The sequence below is a fragment of the Daldinia vernicosa genome (genome assembly GCF_022497035.1).
Source record: "Daldinia vernicosa strain CBS 139.73 unplaced genomic scaffold F5Y00scaffold_56, whole genome shotgun sequence".
Classification (NCBI taxonomy): Eukaryota; Fungi; Ascomycota; class Sordariomycetes; order Xylariales; family Hypoxylaceae; genus Daldinia; species Daldinia vernicosa.
Window position 1 is genome coordinate 165,205 of NW_025953972.1, and position 22,145 is coordinate 187,349.

The window sequence follows — 22,145 nt, forward strand, 5'->3', positions numbered from 1 at the left end:
AGGTAGCTACCTACTATGTACAACAAGCATCAAGATTAGGTGGGTAGGACCCCGCTAGAGCTCCTGCAAGGTATGTAAGCTCCAATCGATCAGTCGATATACAGGAGTGCCCCACTATCAGAAAGTCTAAAATCATTTTGGTGCTGGACAGAATTTCTTATAATTATCATGTCATTCTCTCCCTTGTTTTGTTGATACCGTAGAAGTTGCTGCTATTCAAGTATTCCAATATGCCTGGAACAACAGTTGACTCAATTGATATCGAAGTGGCTGAGAGAGCCAGGGACGGAACTAACAGCCTTCGACCACGAACACCTTCGCCGTCAGGTCTCTCTCTTACAGAGTACAGTGCAAACCCCTCGCCGCCATCGGAGCGTAGACAAAAAGAAGTCATCCCCCAGGAATTTCTCTTGCCTAATGGGCATCCTGATGTTCGTCTTCGTCACCTCATCTTGTCTACTTGTCTTGACCTACGAATGACTAATAATTGTTTCCTATGTTCTTAGTATCTCCGCCTAATTCTTACCTCGAGGGTATACGAAGCGTGCAAAGAGACTTCTCTCACACACGCCACGAACCTCTCGAACAGACTCGAATGCAATGTCTTACTCAAGAGAGAAGATGAACAGCCCGTCTTCAGCTTCAAGCTGCGAGGCGCCTACAACAAGATGGCCCATCTCGATCGAAGCCAGAGCTGGAAGGGTGTAGTTGCTTGCAGTGCCGGGAATCACGCCCAAGGAGTGGCCTACTCTGCTAGATTACTCAAGATACCAGCAACTATCGTAATGCCCTCGGGGACGCCGAGTATCAAGCACAGAAACGTTTCAAGATTAGGCGGTGCCGTGGTACTTCACGGTCCAGACTTCGACGCTGCTAAAGAAGAATGCGCGAGACTGGAAAAGCAACACGGCCTGATCAACATACCGCCCTTTGACGACCCTTATGTCATTGCTGGACAGGGAACCATAGGAATGGAGCTGCTACGGCAGACAAACATCCAGAAACTCCAAGCAATATTCTGTTGCGTAGGTGGAGGCGGCCTTATCGCAGGCATTGGCGTTTACGTTAAACGTATTGCACCACATGTTAAGATAATTGGAGTCGAGGCCGAGGATGCGAATGCCATGGTCCAGTCCTTGCGGGAAGGCAAGCGAGTGGTGCTAAAGGAAGTGGGCTTGTTCGCCGACGGCGCGGCGGTTAGGACAGTCGGCGAAGAAACCTTTAGGATATGTCAAGAGGTAATCGACGAGATTGTCGAGGTGAATACCGACGAAACCTGCGCTGCCATCAAAGATGTGTTCGAAGAGTCCCGTTCTATCGTAGAGCCAGCAGGCGCGCTAGCTCTTGCTGGATTAAAGAAGTGGGTGTCAGCGAATCCGTCCAGCAACCCGAATCGCTCTGTCATAGCCATCACAAGCGGTGCGAACATGAACTTCGATAGACTGCGCTTCGTGGCTGAGCGCGCTACTCTTGGCGAGGGTAAAGAGGCCCTGCTCCATGTTAGCATCCCGGAGAGGCCGGGATCTTTCGCCGAATTGATCAACCACGTTATGCCGCATGCTGTGACGGAGTTCTCCTACCGCTATGCAACCAACGAGATTGCCAACATTTTAATTGGTATATCGTTGACGGGTGGGGCAGCAGGACGAGATCAAGAGCTCCAGGACCTTATAGACCGAATCAACCGTGCAGGTATGACGGCCACAGACCTGTCAGGTGACGAGCTTGCCAAGTCACATATCCGTTATCTTGTGGGGGGCCGGTCAGACGTTGCAGATGAGAGGTTGTACATGTTTAACTTCCCCGAGCGTCCCGGCGCCCTCGAGAAGTTCTTAGGAACTTTACAACTGAGATATAACATCAGTCTATTTCAGTACAGAAACGGCGGCAGTGATATAGGTAAAATATTGACGGGTATACAATGCCCCGAATCAGAAGTGACCGACTTGGAGAAGTCATTCAAGAAGATCGGGTACCCATGGGAGGATCGCACGCAAAGTTCGATTTTCAAGACGTTCTTGAGGAGCGAGCAGTAGTTGTTAATTGGGAGCTATGAGATGCTACTAGCAAATTGAGAATACGTGGGATCGGCGATAGGGGGGTATAATGACGATTTCTTTTAGATCAAGGAAGTCAACCGACATACGCAAGTTATGATACCTAAAGGAAGATAGATTTGAATTTGTCCGCAATAGAAAGGGGAGCGTTTTAATTGAATTCGACGTAATAAACAATAAACATACAGACTGAGGATTGTGTCTTTAGATACGTATATGGGATACGTGCATAAATATAATTCCTTAAAATGACCAATAGGAGTGGACGTGACATTGAGTTGCCCCACATCATTCCACAGCGGATTTTCCATCTTGAACCCTGTACCGCATGTACATTCATACATTCATACATTTTACACCTTTGCATCAACAAATCCCAAACGCAGTAGGTCTTAGGAGAGAGCAATTGCGATACCCAACCCTCCTCTCCGAAATGGCAACCTCTTCTCTAATATCGTCGCTTCGGGCGCTGTCCCTTCGCGCGACACGGATACCGATAGCCCGACAAATTCTGCGAGAACATCAGCCCACTCGTAGCATCTCCCAAGCAGCTCTAGCCCCTCGATCGGCGGCAAGACCTACGCCGACTATAACGAACGCAACGAGGACGATCCAAGCCGTTACGCAGCAGCAGACGAGAGGCATGAAGGTTCATAGTTCAGTCAAGAAGCGGTGCGAACACTGCAAGGTCAGTAATGAGGGAGCAGGGCGTCCGGAACAGAGGCCCTTTTCTGTACCCTTCGATCATATTGCTCTAGACACTTAGGCTCCAATGGATATTTGCTGACATATAATTGCGATAGGTCGTGAGAAGAAAGGCTGGCAAGCGACATCGTGGTTATCTGTATATCATCTGCAGCGCAAACCCGAGACATAAGCAACGACAAGGATAAAGAAATCGAGAGACAATCCTATAAATGGGCCAAAAAAAATACAATACTTCGGGGTGTTCTGAATTCCAGACTTGTTATTGGCGATTCGCGGCGTGTACGATACAGTGTTCTAGATGGACTAGGGAGTATACCATTATAAAACCAGCGCCGAATCGGAACCTAGACTGGCCAACACTAGCCACGACCTTTGGTGTCTATATAACAGGGAGGCTGCCATTAAACACATCTACGTATTATGACGTTACATACCCCCAATATACCTCTCCATGCCCTCCCATTCCGTCTTGCCGGTCGATAAGAGATAGCGTATATGATTTATATCCGTGACATTGCGATGCCGCTCAAACTCTCTGCGCGCAAAATTGCGTGTCTCGGCGCGGGTAGTCGGGTCACTAATTTGTCTCGTACCGCGGATTATACTGCGATAGAGGGATAGGGCGCGTGAACGTAAGAGGAACTATGCAGACATTCATTAGCTTTTAAGTCAAGATGGAAATACATAGAGATTCAAGAGAATAAGAATGGACATACATGATCCAGACTCAGGGCTGCACCTAGCCGGCCCTTTGGTGAGCTAGTTGCATAGTCTCGGACGACAATGGCAGAGCGGAAACTCGATCTACCTTGAATGAGGCGCATGAGAAGGGAGGTTACTGATAATCGAGAGTTGATACGAAATTCCAATAACGCATCGCTAACTTATAAATTGTTAATTATTATGCAATTAACCTGCTGCGCCTAGAGTCGAGATAAGGGAGATAAGAGATATTCCAGGCACTGGAAACTTATAGCTTTAAACGAGCAACTTACATAAGCCATGTTGCAACTCGTAATATGTACCTTGACACCAACACTTACAAAAATATTACTTCTGAACATGTGAAAAGGAAATATTGAATCAATACTACTTCGGTCTTGTTATACGCATGATGATAACGCAGCTTGTGGGTTTTTGCAATTTTCGCCGACCGTACCAGCGTTTAAGACTAGGATGAAGAGTCTTAAGCAGAATGTTAAGCGCAGACGTGCCGCTACGAACCCTATTGAGAGAGCAAACCGGAAGGATGACGAGCTTTTTATTAAGGAACACCTATGCCCCAGGTAAATATTTTCCTTAGACTCATCAAGGAGAAATGCATGAGAAAATCCGGTCATTAACATATGTATACACGCCAGGAACCCTGCATGGCCTGAGTGGATCAACCCAAAGACACAAGACAAGTTCCAGCTCAGCCTTACCAGGTCGGGTAACTTGAGTGATGAAGACCTCGACGCGTGCTTCAAGCTAGTTGAAGAGACTAGCCGAGCCGATTATGAATCTTCTTCAGTCGGGTGGAAGCCGGGTAAAAAGCTAGCCGAGATGAAATCCCCTGAGTTAAGGTACATCCTAGTGAAGGATATCGTGGGAAGCGTCCGCGGCTTCACATCTTTAATGCCTACATATGAAGAAGGGGAACCTGTTGTATACTGTTACGAGATCCATCTCAAACCAGAGTTACAAGGGTATAATACCAACTAATTTTCATTGCCTGCTGTGCCAACTACTTACATTTTATAGGACTGGCCTAGGCAAGACACTAATGGGATTCCTAGAGAGCGTCGCTGTCAACACACCCCCTATTAAGAAAGTCATGCTTACTTGCTTTTTGAGCAACCAGAGAGCTTTTGCCTTCTATAAGAAGTTGGGATTCGAGAAGGACGAGATATCACCAGAACCAAGAAAGCTACGATTCGGCAAGGAATTTATCCCAGACTATGTTATCATGAGTAAAGTTGTCAAGAGGGAGCAATCCATCTAAACACGAAGGTAACAGAATATTATCAGTGTAGGGTCACATCGTTAGGAACACTCTAGGCTAACCTATACCGAATTTCCAGACAGAATACGGTATAAGTAATTCTTGAGACCGCGGCTAGTTGTATGCGTACGTCCGTGAGCGCTCTAAAGAACTAAACCGCACCACTAATAATGCACAGAAAATAAAATAATCATCCAGTCCCCGATCAACTCTTGCGTGTGATATGTAGGATGATATCATGTTCGTATACGAATACGATATCCAATATACACATGTCGAACCCGGGAGTTATCTGAAAAAGAATTCGATTCCATTTGCGAGCTGCTTATTAAATCCGCTAGAATTGGCATCGGTCTTATAACAGGTTACAGGTTACTTCACCCCGCTTCCTTCGCGTTTACATCATAATGACTGCTCAAGAGCCGCACCACGGTGAGGGGGCCGAATGGACCCATAGCGATGCCGAATGAGCCAACGAGCAAGGAAAAGGAATAGTCCAAAGAATAGTCTAAGTGCATATCAAGAAATGCAAATACTACCTCCTCGGCAAAACTTCTGAGCACTATCTAGGTACGCATAGAGTAAAGATGACAAGATGGTATACATAGTAGGACGACTCCATCTTTGAAGAATGGTGAGCAAGGATGAGCTTACACTACCACCATTTATCCAGGTAGCAGATGCCATCCCAGCCTTCTTAGTTACTACATACTAGTCCAGGCACACTTTAGCATGGTGGCATATCAGGTTACACTTTCGCAGCCATGGCGTCATCGTTTGTCGTCTTCTGTATGCGAGAATCGAGATGGTTGTCTTCACTACTTGAACTCAACCTGCCCTTCTCCTTCTTACGACTCATGTCTTACTCCTCCCCTTTTTAGTTTCCGCATACGTTAAACTATAACTTACCTAGTCCACACCACGTTCCCGACTGCGAGGTTCATCCTAGTATAAACCATTGAGCCTTGGGAATTACCTATGTAATTAGAGACAAAAGTGTACCCCATCATGGCCCCCCTTCTGCCAGTACCGGCCGCAGATGGCTTCTCTATCGGTCGCGTCTTAGTTCGCGAGCTTGAACACATCAACCCGACACGGACTCTCCCGGAGGTAATCTCTAAGGTCCTTACTGCTCGTCAGCAGGCCACTACGACGGTCGTCGCGCAAACCGACGGCGATTCATCGCATACCCTCTCGGGTGGAGCCATCGCTGGCATAGTTATCGGCTCCATCGCCGGGTTCCTCATCCTACTATGGATCATCCGTTCATGCATCAACTACCGCAACCCAGGGGCATGGGGCACTACGTTCGAGCCGGATAACGAGAAGCCGCCGTCTTCGCATCATCACCACAGCTCCACGCGGTATCCTCGGGAAACACATGGTCATAGATCACGCTCCCGTCATTCCCATCATAGTCCGCGCCGCACGTCGATCGTAAGTGTAACCAGGCCGGTCTACGCTGAGCAGCATAGGAGCAGGAGTCCGAGAGCCCCTCCAGCGACGTATTATTCCGACGGGAGAGATTATCGAAGGTCGAGTGATGGTCGGAGACATTCAAGGGGGCGTTATTGAACTACGAAATAAGGGAATACGTGTGACGATAGACGGTACACCGTATAGTGCTTTAGGGATAATTAGTCGATGAAAGGTAGTTACGTTATACATAACTACGGCCTCTTGCTTAGCCAGAAGACTATTGAGGAAGGGCTGGAATATCCATTGATGATGAGGTTACGGATATTATGTACCATTTTACGAATGGGTTTATGACTATTACGATATGCATGTATATATATGAATCATCAACTACGTAAATAATGAAAACATAATTCATCAAATGGATAGCGTAAACCCCTAATGTGATGATCCAGCATACAGCGCCTTCAAGGGTATCATTGTTAATTCGCAAGGGGTAATGCATACCAAGAACACCAGATCCAGACAATAATTCAAGAGGATACCACCGCCTCATCCAAACTCGTTACCCTCGCCTTTAACGCCTGATACTCCCCATCATCCCACGACTCTAGTAATTCATACTGCGGCGTCCACGCCGCCCAGTTCCCATAGGGCCGCCTCGTAAACGGCACATACGCCGACGCCTTCAGTACGAACTTCTCCAGCCCGCCAAACTGCCCCAGCACGCCATCGCCCGTCAACCAGCTCCAGAACCGTCCCGCGTTTTTCGGCTGCCCCCATACCACCGCCACCTCAACATCCAACTGTTGTAAATGCGGCAGCGAGTCCCGCAGTAGTTTCATACTATCCTTAACACTCCTCTTATGCAACGGAGAACTCCAGCTCGAAGACGGAATGATAAGCGCCACATGCGCAAAACGTACGCGCTTCATGCCCTCCGGACTAGCGTTGCGGCAGAAATACCGCGCCATCTCCACCCCGAACAGCGATATCGTGTGTTCCGCGTACAGCAGATCCAACGCCTCGACGTACACGACGCGGCTAGTGCGCATCAGGTCCGTGTAGTAGACCATCTCGTCGCGGCGGTACCGGGTCAGGCCGAGGTAGTGCGTTTCCCCGCAGATCAGCTGTGATACGCATCCGTAGACGACGCACCCGGCGCGCGGCGGCGAGACTAGTTGGCGCAGAGGCGAACCGCCGAGACCGATGGTTAGACGGAGCGCCTTGCTCGGCTCGTCTGCGTCGTCGCGGATCCCCTGTCTAGACGCCCATGCGTCGGGGCGGGGGCCGCGCACCGAGTACGTGGGGCGGACCTGCATGATGGCCGGGCCGCCGAGGACCAGGCGGTATATCATGAGGCGGATCTCGGGGGGCAAGTGCAGGAAGGAAGTTTTGGTGGGGGGAGAAGCGGGTGTTCCCTTAGATTTAGATTTAGATACGGATGGAACTACGGCTAGAGGCTTTGATTTGGGACGCTTGCGCGTCTTGACGCGGTGCTGTTGCCGAGCGGTGTATACGACATCGAGGGTTTCTTCGACGGCGCGAAAGGTGAATTTTAGACAGTAGTATACTGCTGCGCAGGGGAGGATTACTACTATGAAGCATGCTTTGCGCTTGATCATCGAGCCCCATCGCATGCTGCCAGTACGGCAGGTCAAGTTCCCTGTCTGTATGATTAATTTTAAAGGAATAAAAAGAGTAGCCTGTGTAGTACCTAGATGATATATATAAAAATGCCTCGTAGATACGCACGTTAGAAAAAACAGGGTAAGTTGATGTCCGGAAGTTTAAAGTGGTAGGTTTATACACATGCCAAGGTATGACAGGGTTTACGATCCCTTTAGTACATATGTAGTAGCTAGGACTTCCCAGGAACATTTAGGACTTGCTCTAGGAACTGTAGATGTGTAACGGGGCCTTGTTTCACGGACAAAGTCAGTATTTTCTCTTTTACTATGTTACAGATTACTATATTGCAGACATCTTGATCTCGTTAGATATAACCTATATATATAAGCACAGTACCAACCCAGCCTATATTGTCGACCGGGTTGATCGAAATAAATATTTCTTCCTTATTTAGAAGTATAAATAGGACCGTAATACCCAACTTTCTTCCAACTGAACGCCACTCACTAATATGTAGAACATATAAGTAGTAGCTATAACTAACCGATCTTTCCATCGTTGGTTTACTTGGCTTTGGCACGCCGATCCTTCACCCACAGGAAACGGGAAAATCCATCCGCGCTTCCAGTTCCTTTACCACCGACCGATAAATCGGCCGACATCATGCTCATATAAGCATCAGGCCGGAATTCGGCCAGGAAGAGATAACCACTGCGAATATTTTTAGTGGGTTTGGCATGGCCGTCACCGTCGGTTTTGCCGTCTACGGTCCCGGCGTATTTCTCCTTTCCTAGAGTCATGACATCAACAAACATGTTGGCAAGCGGCTTCATCTGGTCCGCCGTGATGCCATAGTTTCCGTCTATGTAAGTACGATAAAATCCGGCCACGTCGAGCGCGCCATGATTCGAGTCCTCACCGGTCGTTTTCGGTACGGTATAGCCCCAGTCATAGACGGTGCTGCCTTTCTTGCTCTTCTTGGCCTGCACACCACCTCCGTGGAAGAACCAGTCTATGCTAGCAGTAAGGATCGACTTGTACTTCCCGAGCAATTCAGGGTTGTCGTTGAGAATCCTATGTGCGCTGCAGAGATTCATGAACGCATAGTTGAACATCATCTGCTGGTTCCACGGGACTGGTTTCCCGCCCATATAAGGCGAGTCCTTGGCAAAGTACATCTTGTTTCCGTTTGAAAGATCTAGTAAACGTTTCAAGATATGGTTACTCATCGAGAAATCGGCCTGCTTGAGATAGGTCTTGGCTCGATCCATATAGGTAGCGCCATACTTATGAGGATCGCCGATGGCCACCTTCTGATTATGAAGCTTGTTAGTCTTTAATATGAGGTAAGCACAGTTGGCCAGGTGTCCAACCGGGTCACCCTCTTCTCCGCCGGTTTGGATTGGATTCTTGGTAACGTCGTTCGGCCAGACAGGATCAATTCCGCCCGTCCAAATCTTGTGCTGGCCAACAGGGGCCTTTGCTAGGTCATTCCTCTCCGACAAAACAGCATCGCAGAAGCGAAGCATCTGGTCGAGCGTTTCTTGTTGTCCGGCCATCTGATAGACAAGGCCCATTGCCTTTGTCTGCTCTCCGCTATGGCCCTGCACCCACTGATTCCCCTTGTTGTCGGTAGCAGGCTTCAGAGTAGCGATATAGTCGTTGAATGACTTCAGCTCTTCCTTGGTGACTGGGCCATCAAAGCTGCTGACTTTCATTTGTGCCTTGGCTCCCACAAAAAGCAGTCCTCCAAAGAACGCGCCAAGGGCGTAGGTACCAAAAGGCCCTCGCATTGTGGAAGTCGGGGATGGGATATGGGACTATAAGATCGTATACTTCAATCAAAAGGGGTGATAAGGGTGGTAACTTCAAGTCCTTCAGAGGCAATTCCCTAACACCTAATTGTAGAAGCTGCCTAGGAAGAGTGAAGTGTTTGGATTCGGACAAGAGAAGATGAATTGTTATATATGATTGAGCATTAGAATATTAGGCCTGATGACAACTTGCCTTTCAGTTCTCGAGACCTAAGCCTCAGCTGGCTTCGAGGATGTCCTCGTCGCTCACGTCATGTCGATTCTTCTATTATAGTCATAATTTCCGTATAGAGTCTTAAAGGGCGTTCCCGAAATAATCAAGACGTAGGATTATTACCAGTTGTTTAGAATCTTCTAACGGGCGTTAAAGTCGCTTATATATACTCGCAACATAAATCCTCCAGACGCTCAGCTTAGGTTGTAGTACTTATCTAATATAAAACGATTGCTTGACATATCGCTGGATACATCCCCCTTTTGTATAAGATAGTCAGCCAAGATACGGTGACCGAATTTAGATGTAAAAGTTGATATTGCTGATATTGGCATCTGATCTTGCTCTATTAGGATCCTGTTAAGTAGATCGATGGATGGTTGTATAATGTTTCTCTTTCGGAACTAAAAATATTATATTGAGTAGTGTATTTCGTAAGAACATTAAACAATAAACCTCGACTGCCATGTAGATGTTAGATACCCCTCACAGTGTGATTTACACCTTCCAACGTAGCTTCCATCTCTGCCCCTGCCGCCCTGCCTCACGTAGGCATACGGAAGTACCTATCTACCTCCTATGTAACTTTTATAACTTTTATTATTAAACACATTTGAAACGCCTCTGTGCCTTTAAGTAGTGTACGCCCTAAGATGCAAGTACAGCTTTGACCACTTCGTAAATTCCCCAAAAACATTTAATGTTAACTGGATCTATTAACTGCACGTGACAACGAACCTCTTTCGCGTTTCGACACGCTTTTAGCCTCACGCTTCTTGCATCATCTTCACCCCACTACTTACCTCTATTGAGATTCGTAGCCCGGTGCTGAGTCGACTATGTGGCTGCTAGAAAACGAGGGCGAAGCTCTCGATGGTAAGACATGTTATGTTCGTCTTCTGCTTCCAAGTGCTAACGATTGCTGCTTTCAGGTAAACGACTTTGGCTGCGACCAGGAAAGCGATATCTCTTTGGTCGAACAGTCGCTGAACGTATGTGCTTACTCTATATTCACACTTCAAACGCCGGTATCTAATGCGAACTTAGCTGGACAGCTCGCCATCAGAGGGGAAGGAGCAGAAAGAGTATCGCGGAAGCATGTCACTATACAAGTCGACGAAGTAACCGAGGGAGATGGGGTATGCCGTCCCAATTTCCTTCGGTAGTCATGTATGCGATTACTGAGATGCTTCTACTAGGAAAATGTGTCGAGTCGTTCACGAATCACAGTAGAAGACCTAGGCTCTAAAGGTGGGACGCGAATAAATGACGAAAAGATAAAAGGCGAAATGCGCGTTCTTTCCCGGGATGTCAATACCCTCCAAATGGGCACGTTCCCGCCTAAATTCCGGTATGTTCTTCGACTCGGATGCAGTATGTATGCAAAATTGCTGATCATGGATACTATATTAGCATTACTTGGTTTCCCGTAGTCCTGAGCTTCTCCTTCACTGCAAATCAACTCCGAGCGGACCCTCTATCTAAGCTTCGAGAAGACCTAGAACAACTTGATGTTAAGTTTCTTGCTCACTACGACGTCCAGTCGACGACCCACGTTGTATCAAAAAAGAGGAATGTGCCAAAGGGCCTACAAGCCCTAGTAAACGGTCGGTATCTCGTTACCGAAGGGTTTTACAATGCTATTATCGCTGCTGCAACACCTGGAAACGACAGCGATGGTACGACAGCGAGTGCGTTAGAAAGCGATTTCGACGCAAACTGGCCAGATGCCATGCAATATGTCCCGCCTCCAGGAGACGAAGCAGTGCCAAGACCGATCGAAGCCTTTGCTCCCAATCCTGATCGCGCCGAGATATTCCATGGTTATACGTTCATATTTTACAATAGGAAGCAATACGATAACCTTCTAGAACCTATAACAAATGGGAGGGGCAAGGCACTGTTTAACGAAGTAGTCGAAGGGGAAACACAAATAGACGACTTTATTAGGTATGTCAAAGGAGTAGCAGGAGAGAAAGGTATGGGAGAGTTCGAGGATGGAAGCGAGGGCAAAGGCGTTGTCGTGGTCAGATGGATTCCCAGCCCTCCTCAGAATGCCGACTGGTTCGCCGATTTCTACAGATCAGTCTCTTTAAGACTAGATCATCGACTTATCGACCAGAAGGATTTCCTTGATGCGATCCTTAATAATGATGCCAGTGTTCTACGACGGCCCCTCGAAGCCGAAGCGGAGCCGCAGACGTCACAAATCGAACCGCAACACTCGAACGGACAAACCATGGATGTAGACAAAGACGAACCTCCGGTCCAGCCGCAAAAACAGCCCATTCGAAGGCGCGCGAGAGGAGCTGTGAAAAGTCGTTTCAAGGGGTTTGACATAGATTTAGAGAATGATGATACACCAGAAACAATTCCGACTACCTCGACGCCCGCAGCAGAAGCTGTTGAGATGTCACAAGAAGGTCTTTTCGTATCGCAAGATGTTGCTTCACAAGAACTAGAACAGACGGTTCATTCAAGTCGACAATTGCAACGAAAGCGCCGCACCCCACCACTTGAACCCCAAGACACGATGGACGATTTTGCACCTACAGCTGCTCAGGTAAAGCGCCGTCGCATTGCTGCAGGAGAAGATCCGGTTCCTCGCAAGCCAACACCGGAAGAACCCGTGATAGAATCGCAGAAGCTCAAGGTCAGGGCCCCAAAGATCAAGAAAGAGATAGATATCCTTGACATGGCGCGACAGCATAGAGAGGAGGCTGAAGCTCGCGCAAAGGCAGAGAGGGAAGAACTCGCTACGGCACCAGAGGGCCTTGACCTGGCAGAGATCCGGCGCTTGCATATTGAGGAGCCTATGGAACTGCGGCAAGTACCGCCTATACGAACCAGGGATCAAGACATAGCCGATGGTCGCTGGGATCCCGCATGGAACGGGCGGAAGAATTTCAAGAAGTTCCAGTCTCGGGTGGGTCCCCGAGGGCGGGCGCCACAGAGGATTATTGTAGCACTTGAAGAAGTCAAATCAAAAGGTTTTGGCATCGGTGATGACTACTGGCTTGAAGACGAAAGCCAGCAGCGGAGACGGAAGAAGCAAAGCCAAACACATAGTCGAAGTCAAAGTACGGGCGAGAGAGAGGATCAGCAGATCATTAATACACCGGCAAAGAAAGCCGGAAACCAGAGACAGAAGCTATCTACAGAAATTCTCCCCCCAGTGGATAGCAGTGAAGACGAGGATTACGGCATGGAGGGCGAAAGCGAGGACGCCGTCATAGCCCCTCCATCGAGGACACGCACGAGTATGGCATCACAACAGACCTCGCAGTCGCAATTGCTTAGATCGACGCCCCAGAGTACAGCTCAGAAGACGCAATCATCGAGGGCATCCAAGCGTGCAGCCCCACCTCCTGCCAAAGAGCAACTAGCAAAGAGGTCTCGAACAGGATTTGTTGCCGCCAGTGATGACGAGAGCGATGACGGATTGCGGTTCAGGTTCGGGAAGAGATGAAAGGATCTTTAAGTTCCTAAGTGCTATTTGTCTTCTGCTAGATGGCATTGTATCTATAAAGGGGGTATCTCGTTTATATACCTAATTTTACCATGTGCTAAGCATGATATACCAGAGCCGTCCGACCTGGTCTGACCCGACTCAATGCAAGGTGCTGTTGCCCAATTGCCCACCGTTCTACTGTAGTAATATACAATCAATGCTATGCTATGCTATACCGTTCTCCAGTCTTTATACCACCGTTCTCTAGTTCTACAAAGTAATTTATAATTCTAGCTTCTCCATATCTAGAAGATATAGACGATCAGTCCATGGCTTCCATCTCCCCCGTACTCTGCGCCTCGTGCTCCTCAACCAGCAGCCCGATCAGGCAACTCGACAGCATCGTCTCGTAGTTAACCCAAGGGTGTATCTCTCCGAACAATTTCGTCCCGTCGCGCCCCGCCGCGCGTAATAACTCGGGCTCACCACCCGGATGGAACGGTAGATACGGAGTGATGTTGTACACGCGCCCGCCTAGCGCCGTCCACGCGTCCTTGCCCTTGCGTCCCGTCTGTCGCCGCAACAGACTCGGCGGCACTCGTAGGTACGGCGCCCCGGGGCCGAGGTTGCGCAGGTCTGCAGATGGGTTGGCGGATAAACGCGCCCAGTCTAGCGGGCTGCGGCCTGGGGAGAGGGTTACTTTGCGAGAGGGCTTGGCGGGCTTCGAGGAGTGCGTGGGAGGCGGCGCGAGGGTGGAGGTTCCGGGTTGCCGGTCGTATTGGTGCCGGTTAGGGATAGGGGCACGGGGAGGCACGCCTAGGAGGGAGGGCCCGGTGTTATTGAGGGTTGGAGGACGAGGGGGTGGTGCCATGGAGGTTTTTGCTGGCGCGAGTGGTTCGGGAGGAGGGGAGGGCGCGGAGAAAGTAGGTAGGGCGGAGGGCGAGGTATTAGCTTCTACGGCGCGGGCGATGGCGGCTGCGGAAGCAGGAGGGTCGGGCGAGAGGGAGAACGAGGGTATGCTATCGCCGTTAAGCTGGGCTGAAGCTGTGGCTCTGGGAGTCGTCTGCGGTGATGGCGAGGACTCGGTTTGCGAATTCGTTGCGGTTTCCTTCGGTTGATGCATTACGAGCTTAGGAGGTGGAGGCATGGCTGCCCTGTCAGCAGCAGCAACCGCAGCGGATCTTTGGGTTGTCGCAGTCGACGGTGTATGGCGACCAGTTGTCGTCGTAGCGGCCGACTGATCTTCCTCTTCCTCATGCTCTACCGTTATATCCGCTGGAGAGGGACGGCGCGTCGTTGGCGGTTGTTGAATCTGAGGGTCGCCGCGCCATATCGATAGAAGAGATTGGATGAAAGGCGGCCTCCAGATAGCTGCGTAAATCACCGAAGCCAAAACTAGCGACAGGCCCAAGAGCGCCATCGTCGCGATATGCTGACGATGTGCCGGATGACGTTACCTAACCACGCCTTCCACTTCTTCCTTTTTTTCCCGTGGTTTATTACCTATTACCTAGGCCAAGATGTATTACCTAGGATTGTCCCTAGAGATAGATTGACCAACAAATCAGGTGTTTGCTGATTTTTTTTTTTCTCATTCCTAAGCTTGCTGGCGCTAAAAATATCTAGTCTCCGATAATCGAAAGTTTTGTTGGTTAATGTCGTGCAGACGGTTCCGGCCGCCAGCTCAGCCGATCTCGCGCTCGATAGACGATAGGTAGACGAAGAGAGGGGAGAAAGAGCCTAGGGTAGGTGGTGCAATTGAATTCACCGCCTTGACAGCCTTAATCCTAGTTAAGATGACCCACCAGAATTAACAGGGTACAGTGCTGTCAGAGCTAGTGCGCTTTTCATACTAAAGTACCTAACTAAGTAGATACATGTAAGTTAGGCTGTCAGGCAGTAATGTGCCAAATCTTAGCGCACCTAATGTACCTATATATGCAAGTCTATACTTAATGCTCCTCTCCTATGCATACGCCTTACATTATGTACTTGGGTATGTTTGCGCATCCCGTTACTTAATATACTCTTATTATTCCCTCTAAACTGCGGGGAGCCATGGGGCATTCACAACAAGCACAACTTATGCGAACATATACTTAGTAAATCCTAGTGTATTCCGTATGTATGTAAATACCCTCAGAAGAGGAAAGGAGCGTGGATCTAAATGTATCAGACACGAGGACGTGCCAGGACGTGCCCAGACGAGACCAGACGTATGTTTTGGGACGTCATCCTTTTATTGTGGGCAATGAAATTGTTGATCCAGTCAAATTCGACAGAAGCATTTGTCTTTCATTCCAGACGATTTTCTTTTCTAACGCACCTCCTTACCGTTTCTTTTTCTTTTTTTTCTTCTCTCTGTCTCCTCATATATCTCCCACAATTGTTCGGATATACGCTTTCATAAGAAACAATCACATGCTACCTATAGAGGTACATGCAGGTATCAAGTATCGTCGCACAAGCGAACTCAATTAGTATCGGTCTACCGCCAATAGAAAGGAGTCTAAACGGGTTCGGTGGCCTACAGTCCGTTGGAAGGTAGGGTTTGTCTACCAGTAACAGTAACCATAGTACAAATTAGTGGAGACCTGAACCGCGCCGTTCAGGCCATCATATGCAATTGCGACCTTCAGGGAGGAAGGAAAGAGAGACAGAAAAAAAGACATGGGTTCGACCTACCTAACTTGCCTTTGCCTTAGGTAATTAACACTTTTAACGATGCACAACACGACTTTCATCCCTCACACATCTTCAACTCAACCACCCTCCTCCACTAATACGCGCTCCTCGGATTCGAACTATCACTCCGTAACTAAGACGGGGTTAAAACGACCACCATCTTCGGATTCTTTGGTATCAATTGGACGTAAGCCCCCTAGGACTGTTGGGAGCACGGGCACCGGTACGCGGACAGGGACGAGAACAATAATATCCACCTCCACCACAGCCACTACTATTGCCAAGACCGCCATAACAGCAACAGCCGCAGCCGCCTCGTCGTCCGCGTCCTCATCCTCGTCTTCCAGAGGCCCCCTAAGGAGACGGAACCAAAATGCAGCGCCTGTTACAATTCCCCTGTTAAAGGAGCCAGGAACAGGAAACATGCCCTTCGACGCATCCTCACCTCCGCTTGCCAGCCCAAATCCAAATTCGAGCCGATCGCAAATGCCTTCACTTAGCGCCTCTGCTGCAAGGGTCGTAAATAGGAATCCCCTAACCCCTAAGATCGCATCAAAGACAGGAACCCAGTCTCCCGCTTTATCTGCCGCAGCAACCCCAGCGGTTCGGCGTCAACATGCTCCCAGCGCGATCAATACCAGCCGAGAAGCACCATCTAATCGTTCAAGTTACTTCGACGACTCATCCTTCCCATCCCACCTTAGCACCAACGTTACTCCTCGCTCTGGTTCGAGGCAAACTCGTGTCGAAAGTGCTGGTAACACACCGAATGGTACACCCAATCCAGAAAGGTCAGATGTCTGGGACCACAGGTCCAGCTTCGGCCTGCCGAGCCCGAGGATAGACGGGGATGCTATGAGAAGGTCAGGGGCCTCCTTTGGCTCCGTATCTCCAGACACGACCGGCTATGGGAAGCAAGAAGTTGCCCGTAATTTAGAATCCAAGTTCTTTCACGCGAGCGATGTCAAACCTCCTCGCCCAACGTCGTCTTCTAAACCGGTCCAAGCGAAGGGTCCGACTATTTTCTATGCCAATGGGAATACGGTAGAGAACAAGTCCTCTCACCCGGTGCCCTTTGCACCAGTCCTCGGTCACGCGCAGGATAGCCTTTCCAGCAAATTCATCTACGCCAATGGGACTCCGGAGGCGCGAGCTAGTCCCACACCTCCTGTGTCCCGTAGTTCAGGTTCGACGGTATCGACAGCTCCTAGACCACCTTCCAGCCGCCCGGCAACAAACCCCCCGGCTGGTAGCCATACTCACGCGCAGAGGCCTGCTTCCCCGGCAAAGTTCCCGTCCCAGGGCTCGCAAGCTTCGTCCAAGGCCGCCAACATCCCATCGTCAGGACGTCCACCGGCATTATCCGCTCCCCAGCTAGCGCCATCCCCCGGTCTTCGCCGGTCCAGCACCGGCACATCAAGACCCGGCGGCCATTCTCGTGCGGGAAGCTTAGTAAAGTTAGATCATAGTTCTAGTACCACAAAGCCAACGAGCTCTCGCGTATCGCCCGAAACCTCTCCTCCTATAACTGTACCTCCGACGCCGGCCCCTTTAACACTCGCTTCCATAATTCAAGCAGCCGATGAATTTGCCGAGAACGAAGAGTGTGCATCCCCAGAAGAAGCCCCATCGGGCCTACAAAGTCCCACCAATCCAGCCAATCCCACAGAACCTATGAACGAATCCGTAGCGAACGCCAGACGTGAGCGTAAAGTTCAAGACCTACAGATCACAAACGCGTCTCTCGAGGCCATTAACCGAACTCTTGAGCGTCGGTTGCGAAAACAAACTTCAGAGTTGCGGAGGTATCAGCGCCTTTCCCGTGCGGGTCGGCTTTCTACTGCGTCCACCGCAGTTTCTACTCAAATATCACTGGAAGACACCTCAGAGCAAGGAGTAGGGATAATAGACCTTTCCGATCTTGACGAGAAGTCTGAGGCCGAAGAAGAGGAAGAGAAAGAGATAGAAGAGGAGTTATCAGACAGTGATTCACTAAACGAATCTCTTGATCCAAGTACCGTCGCAGAACGGGACGCAAAGCACCGAAAACGAGATGAGGAGCGGTTGCAGCTCGACTTATCAAAGCATCAACAATTGCTTGTTGATTCTCAGAAGATCAACCAAAGTATTAGAAGATGTCTTGACTGGACTGAGGTACTCATCAATGAAGGGAAGAAGGCACTTGAGTATCGTGTTCCGATCACCGGCGTGGAGCTAGGTGGACGAGTATTAGCTCCAGACGAAGAGGAGGATCGACCTTCAACCGCAAACAGTTTACCTGATAATACGATTGAATTCGACGAAAAGTTTCTAGACGACCCTATTAGTTTAGCAAGCTGGGGCGGTTCGGAACGACAGGATAGGGATAGCGGAATAGAACTCCAAGTCGACGGAGGATAAGAGTTGGAAATTATTATACCCCCCAACTACAGCACATCAGTACTGGTACGAGATTCCTTCTATTTTGGATACGATTCTTCACAGCATATAACCCAACCAACTGCGGCGCCTCAATATTACATTTTTGTACCGGGCGACTTATATTCACTTATCTTTCGGCCTTTTTTGTCGTTCTTTTTTATTCTTTACTCTACCACCAATGGATACCCCCACAAACTATGACGGACAGGCGTTGAGTCAATAGACCATCTCCACACCACTTGACAGATCTCTATTTTTTATATTCTTTTTCGACTCTCAATGATACCCCAAAGCAATAATGAATAAAGGAGCCAGCACTTACTTACACACACGCCCAAAATAGATGGGGTCTCAAAAACACCTAGGAGGTGAACGCAAGTTCTATCAGGAGCTACACTCGGAGATGTACATACGTGGACGTCGACTTTGCCGAGGAATTTCTTGTTTTCCTCCCGGCCGTGTGCGCGAGGCTACCTATACGCTCCCAAAGAGCAAAGTTGGCGGGTTGATAGCAACAATTGAATAGTTTAGCACCAGGAGTTCCTATACACTAGCAGATTTTGCTTCGGTTGGGATTGTCATGATTTAAAACTTCCCAGTTCGAGGCACAGCGTTATGCTCTATTAGTGTGATTTTTGTAATCACAGTTCTGTTATATGTCGAGTGACGCCGACTCAATACGGACCTGGACGTTCTGATGCCTACATCTAGCCTGGTTGCTTCTGGAAAGGGGGATAGGCGTCTACATTAATCGTATAGGTTAGGTACTCAACTTCATAGACTACCGTTATTCAGAACCTAGTTACTCCATTCGTATTCTAAAGTCCTAGCTCATCGTCCCAACGTCTCGCCTTGGTAAACTCTAGTTACGTATACATATCAAGACTAGGATATGATGAGGATTCGTTGTATATATCTACAAGCGTTTAATAGCTCAGATTTTACGAATGTTTTTCGTTAGTTACCGTTATTCTACGCCCTATCGACTTTATGTCCCTGTGTCATAACGGTGGATAATACCAATGAAGAAGAACGCCTACCTAGGTACGCAACGAACCTCTTACCGTATTACAAGCATTTCCCGACCATCATATCACAACACACCCTCGAGAAAACACTAGAAGCTAAGAGGTGGAGTGGATTATATTTCCATTCACAGAGACGCATGCATGCATATGTAATATTAAGGGGAGCTTTTTATCCCATCCTGGCCAAAGACTCCCTAAAACCAGTCTATGAAGCGTAAGAGCTGTATGATATCTTCCATCTCCTTTCCCGGATCAACTTGTCCGTCCTCCCCGCGGAACTTCATAAGCTGCTAAGAGAGCTTGAGTTCTCCCCGAATTTTCTGCCCCCTATTCAATTTCGACGTCAACTGGATAATGTGGCCGGGTTGATGCACACTGGTTTGAATCGCCGTTTCAAGGTCATCGTGCAGGAACCATGAAATTTCGAATATGCCCCCAGTCGCCTCCAAGAAAGTGCATCTCTAGAGTCCGCAACCCTGAATAAGACAGACTTATTACGACTATTCCTTGTGTGCATCGGCCTTCTTGCTATCCTTGTCTTTCCCCTTCTTCTTCGAATCCTTTTCTTTTTCCTTCTTGATAGCTGCTTCGGCTACGAGTTGTTCGAATGCCATGTACTCGCCTTCCTCCTCTGTTCTCTGGGCCTAGAAAGGTGTTAGTAGAGGGGATTTATAAAGAATACGAAAATGTGATGAACCAAGACATCATAAAGAGGGCGTTAGCGCTTACCTTCTGAAAAATATCCGCGATAATAACAAGCGCTTCTGCTCTCTCTAAACGCTTACTTAGGGGTACCTTCTTATCATGGAGAATACTGTCGCAGACCTCACGTAGCACGCTCTGGATCTCGAACTTGCTACCGCGCCACGCGGCTGTGAGGATCTTCCCAGTAACTCTACGCTCGTACTCGACCTTCTTCTCGTCGGTCCAGTCCTCGCCACCAGCCTGCTCCATACGCGCCATTTCCTCCATGGTTTGCTGAGCGTCGATGGCCGACGATATGGTGTTCCAGGTCTCCTTGACAAGGGTTCCCTTGTCCTTCATACGGCTAAAGAAGCCCCCGATTCCAAGGAACTTCTGCGACTTGAGGAGTGCTGTGGCTTTCGACATGTACACGGCGCCGATGGCATGTAGAATATCGAGTCCGAAACTCTCCATCTTGAGGTTTTCCACTTCGAGACGGATCTGGTCCTGGAAGGCCTTGGTGACATCAGGGCCTTTATCTGTCTCCGTCCATACTGATATACGATCGATAAGCTTGGAGGCGAGAGTATCGACACGCTCTTGCCGAATTTTAGCGCGCTCCCTTTCAAAGGCAGCTAGCCGTTCCCGTTGCTCCTTGGTTAATCCCTTCTTTTTTTCCTTCTTTCGTAATTCTCTCTCCTCTTCTGTCTGGCTCGCTAAATGTGTATCATCCGACGGACGGTCCATGAGCGCGGGCCGGATGGGTATCGCATGTCTCGAAGGTGTCGATGTACCAGAAGCATTAGGGCTCGGGGAAGCGCCGCGCGAGGGTACCGGTGGCTTGTCCGCGGGGGCGTCATGATGTACCTCAGCGGATGGCTTTTCAGGTTCTTCTTCAACGACTACAGCAGGCGCTGGCACTGGCGCACTGGTAGCGCCTGGAGTATCGGCGACAGCTTCTTTTTTACTCTCGCGTATAGCTTCCTCAGTACCGGGGAATTCTGTCTCCTCTCCTTCCTTCTCTCCTTCCTCCTCTCCTTCCTCTTCGCCGGCCATAGTAATGTCCATAGTGGTAGTAAGATCCTTCATAAGACTAATCTCGCCAATCCAGTCGACGAAGGCATCACCGCCGAATATACTACTAAAGAACTCGGCAGGGTCGACGAAGCCCTCGCTGGGCTTGGCACTATCTTTGCCATATTTATCGTATGCCTTCCTTAGGTCGGGGTCCGAAAGCACCTGATAGGCTTCGCCGATGGTCTGGAACTTTTCGTGGGCAGTTGGATCATTTGGGTTCTTGTCTAGGCGGTGTCTGTTAGTTAGGGGTATCTTTTAGTAGGAGCGGACAAGGCCGCGGTTGGATGCGCGTACCTGGATGATGGACGATAGCAAGTTTGCGATATGCCTTCTTGATCTCGAGCTCGGTAGCCGTTGGCTGGACGCCGAGAGCGTCATAATATGATGTATCTACTACCGCCACCATGCTTTCTGTTCTGACCAGTCACAGATGCAAATGCAAATGTGAGGGGTCCAGGTCTAGGGTACTGGGTATTGGGTATTGGGTGTTGGGTTGCGGGGTGGATTTTAAAGGCGCCGGATAGCGTGAATCCTGACGAGAGCAGTTATCGAGTCAGCAATTTGGTTCAAACAGAGATGAGGTAGCTGAAATAATAGTAAGTGAGAGATGATTCGGATGCTTGACTTGTTAAGTTCAAATATTAGGAGAAATATGTAGGTACGGATGTAGCTTAGATGGATATTAGGAAGTTATGTCTGAAAAGGAAGAGAGATAGGATAAGGATACACTAGTTATTCCGTATAGCCGATCACATACTTTAGGTTATGTAGGTAGGTAAGTACGAAGGAATACTGAAGAATACCTCATACCAAGAAAAAGGAAAGAAGAAAAAAAAGACCATCAGCTACGATGCCTTGTACCTATGACGAATGTTAGCCTACATACCTACAAGGGCTTGTGGCACAGTGTTCTAGCGCCACATTTTTAAGTAAGATGCGAGGCAAAAGTACCTTAGTAGGTAGATAGCCGC

The 22,145-nt window shown here is 48.9% G+C and overlaps 10 protein-coding genes across 10 annotated transcripts; 6 read left to right on the top strand and 4 right to left on the bottom strand.

Annotated features, from left to right (window-relative positions):
* Positions 1-108: 108 nt before the first annotated feature.
* On the top strand, positions 109-2,252 carry F5Y00DRAFT_246323 (threonine dehydratase I). Its single transcript, XM_048009124.1, has 2 exons — positions 109-431; positions 507-2,252. The coding sequence occupies exons 1-2, from the start codon at positions 231-233 to the stop codon at positions 2,034-2,036; spliced, it is 1,731 nt and encodes a 576-aa protein (XP_047861411.1). The 5' UTR covers positions 109-230; the 3' UTR covers positions 2,037-2,252.
* A 52-nt stretch (positions 2,253-2,304) lies between these two features.
* Positions 2,305-3,629, top strand: F5Y00DRAFT_246324 (ribosomal protein L36-domain-containing protein). The gene is made up of 2 exons (XM_048009125.1): positions 2,305-2,745; positions 2,861-3,629. The coding sequence occupies exons 1-2, from the start codon at positions 2,386-2,388 to the stop codon at positions 2,948-2,950; spliced, it is 450 nt and encodes a 149-aa protein (XP_047861412.1). The 5' UTR covers positions 2,305-2,385; the 3' UTR covers positions 2,951-3,629.
* A 312-nt stretch (positions 3,630-3,941) lies between these two features.
* F5Y00DRAFT_265579 (acyl-CoA N-acyltransferase) lies at positions 3,942-4,749 on the top strand (the record flags this gene model as incomplete). The annotated part of the gene is made up of 3 exons (XM_048011809.1): positions 3,942-4,051; positions 4,127-4,453; positions 4,509-4,749. The coding sequence occupies 3 exons, from the start codon at positions 3,942-3,944 to the stop codon at positions 4,747-4,749; spliced, it is 678 nt and encodes a 225-aa protein (XP_047861413.1).
* Positions 4,750-5,757: 1,008 nt separating this feature from the next.
* F5Y00DRAFT_265580 (uncharacterized protein) lies at positions 5,758-6,293 on the top strand (the record flags this gene model as incomplete). The annotated part of the gene is made up of 2 exons (XM_048011810.1): positions 5,758-6,186; positions 6,225-6,293. 2 exons carry the CDS (start codon positions 5,758-5,760, stop codon positions 6,291-6,293), a joined length of 498 nt encoding a protein of 165 aa, XP_047861414.1.
* Positions 6,294-6,542: 249 nt separating this feature from the next.
* On the bottom strand, positions 6,543-7,964 carry F5Y00DRAFT_272885 (uncharacterized protein). The gene has a single exon (XM_048013070.1). It carries the CDS (start codon positions 7,806-7,808, stop codon positions 6,702-6,704), a length of 1,107 nt encoding a protein of 368 aa, XP_047861415.1. The 5' UTR covers positions 7,809-7,964; the 3' UTR covers positions 6,543-6,701.
* A 184-nt stretch (positions 7,965-8,148) lies between these two features.
* Positions 8,149-10,267, bottom strand: F5Y00DRAFT_246332 (uncharacterized protein). The gene has a single exon (XM_048009126.1). The coding sequence runs from the start codon at positions 9,591-9,593 to the stop codon at positions 8,364-8,366; it is 1,230 nt and encodes a 409-aa protein (XP_047861416.1). The 5' UTR covers positions 9,594-10,267; the 3' UTR covers positions 8,149-8,363.
* Positions 10,268-10,433: 166 nt separating this feature from the next.
* F5Y00DRAFT_168906 (uncharacterized protein) lies at positions 10,434-13,449 on the top strand. Its single transcript, XM_048004828.1, has 5 exons — positions 10,434-10,704; positions 10,761-10,820; positions 10,876-10,967; positions 11,028-11,179; positions 11,242-13,449. The coding sequence occupies exons 1-5, from the start codon at positions 10,668-10,670 to the stop codon at positions 13,295-13,297; spliced, it is 2,397 nt and encodes a 798-aa protein (XP_047861417.1). The 5' UTR covers positions 10,434-10,667; the 3' UTR covers positions 13,298-13,449.
* On the bottom strand, positions 13,450-15,000 carry F5Y00DRAFT_168907 (uncharacterized protein). Its single transcript, XM_048004829.1, has one exon. It carries the CDS (start codon positions 14,697-14,699, stop codon positions 13,602-13,604), a length of 1,098 nt encoding a protein of 365 aa, XP_047861418.1. The 5' UTR covers positions 14,700-15,000; the 3' UTR covers positions 13,450-13,601.
* An 846-nt stretch (positions 15,001-15,846) lies between these two features.
* Positions 15,847-18,546, top strand: F5Y00DRAFT_168916 (uncharacterized protein). Its single transcript, XM_048004830.1, has one exon. The coding sequence runs from the start codon at positions 16,004-16,006 to the stop codon at positions 18,362-18,364; it is 2,361 nt and encodes a 786-aa protein (XP_047861419.1). The 5' UTR covers positions 15,847-16,003; the 3' UTR covers positions 18,365-18,546.
* Positions 18,547-19,510: 964 nt separating this feature from the next.
* On the bottom strand, positions 19,511-22,094 carry F5Y00DRAFT_246339 (DnaJ-domain-containing protein). Its single transcript, XM_048009127.1, has 3 exons — positions 21,469-22,094; positions 20,143-21,398; positions 19,511-20,057 (listed from the first exon to the last, which is right to left on the bottom strand). Exons 1-3 carry the CDS (start codon positions 21,578-21,580, stop codon positions 19,914-19,916), a joined length of 1,512 nt encoding a protein of 503 aa, XP_047861420.1. The 5' UTR covers positions 21,581-22,094; the 3' UTR covers positions 19,511-19,913.
* Between the last annotated feature and the right edge of the window lie 51 nt (positions 22,095-22,145).

What these genes read in the sequence shown, in the direction of transcription:
- F5Y00DRAFT_246323 (XM_048009124.1), top strand. Translation starts at nt 231, where the DNA reads ATGCCTGGAACAACAGTTGACTCAATTGATATCGAAGTGGCTGAGAGA. An exon ending in TGCCTAATGGGCATCCTGAT is followed by an intron (nt 432 to 506) that starts GTTCGTCTTCGT and finishes CTATGTTCTTAG; the next exon opens with TATCTCCGCCTAATTCTTAC.
- F5Y00DRAFT_246324 (XM_048009125.1), top strand. Translation starts at nt 2,386, where the DNA reads ATGTACATTCATACATTCATACATTTTACACCTTTGCATCAACAAATC. An exon ending in AGCGGTGCGAACACTGCAAG is followed by an intron (nt 2,746 to 2,860) that starts GTCAGTAATGAG and finishes TAATTGCGATAG; the next exon opens with GTCGTGAGAAGAAAGGCTGG.
- F5Y00DRAFT_272885 (XM_048013070.1), bottom strand. Translation starts at nt 7,808, where the DNA reads ATGCGATGGGGCTCGATGATCAAGCGCAAAGCATGCTTCATAGTAGTA.
- F5Y00DRAFT_246332 (XM_048009126.1), bottom strand. Translation starts at nt 9,593, where the DNA reads ATGCGAGGGCCTTTTGGTACCTACGCCCTTGGCGCGTTCTTTGGAGGA.
- F5Y00DRAFT_168906 (XM_048004828.1), top strand. Translation starts at nt 10,668, where the DNA reads ATGTGGCTGCTAGAAAACGAGGGCGAAGCTCTCGATG. An exon ending in CGAGGGCGAAGCTCTCGATG is followed by an intron (nt 10,705 to 10,760) that starts GTAAGACATGTT and finishes TGCTGCTTTCAG; the next exon opens with GTAAACGACTTTGGCTGCGA. An exon ending in ACGTTCCCGCCTAAATTCCG is followed by an intron (nt 11,180 to 11,241) that starts GTATGTTCTTCG and finishes ATACTATATTAG; the next exon opens with CATTACTTGGTTTCCCGTAG.
- F5Y00DRAFT_168907 (XM_048004829.1), bottom strand. Translation starts at nt 14,699, where the DNA reads ATGGCGCTCTTGGGCCTGTCGCTAGTTTTGGCTTCGGTGATTTACGCA.
- F5Y00DRAFT_168916 (XM_048004830.1), top strand. Translation starts at nt 16,004, where the DNA reads ATGCACAACACGACTTTCATCCCTCACACATCTTCAACTCAACCACCC.
- F5Y00DRAFT_246339 (XM_048009127.1), bottom strand. Translation starts at nt 21,580, where the DNA reads ATGGTGGCGGTAGTAGATACATCATATTATGACGCTCTCGGCGTCCAG. An exon ending in TGCTATCGTCCATCATCCAG is followed by an intron (nt 21,399 to 21,468) that starts GTACGCGCATCC and finishes GACACCGCCTAG; the next exon opens with ACAAGAACCCAAATGATCCA. An exon ending in TCGCGGATATTTTTCAGAAG is followed by an intron (nt 20,058 to 20,142) that starts GTAAGCGCTAAC and finishes ACACCTTTCTAG; the next exon opens with GCCCAGAGAACAGAGGAGGA.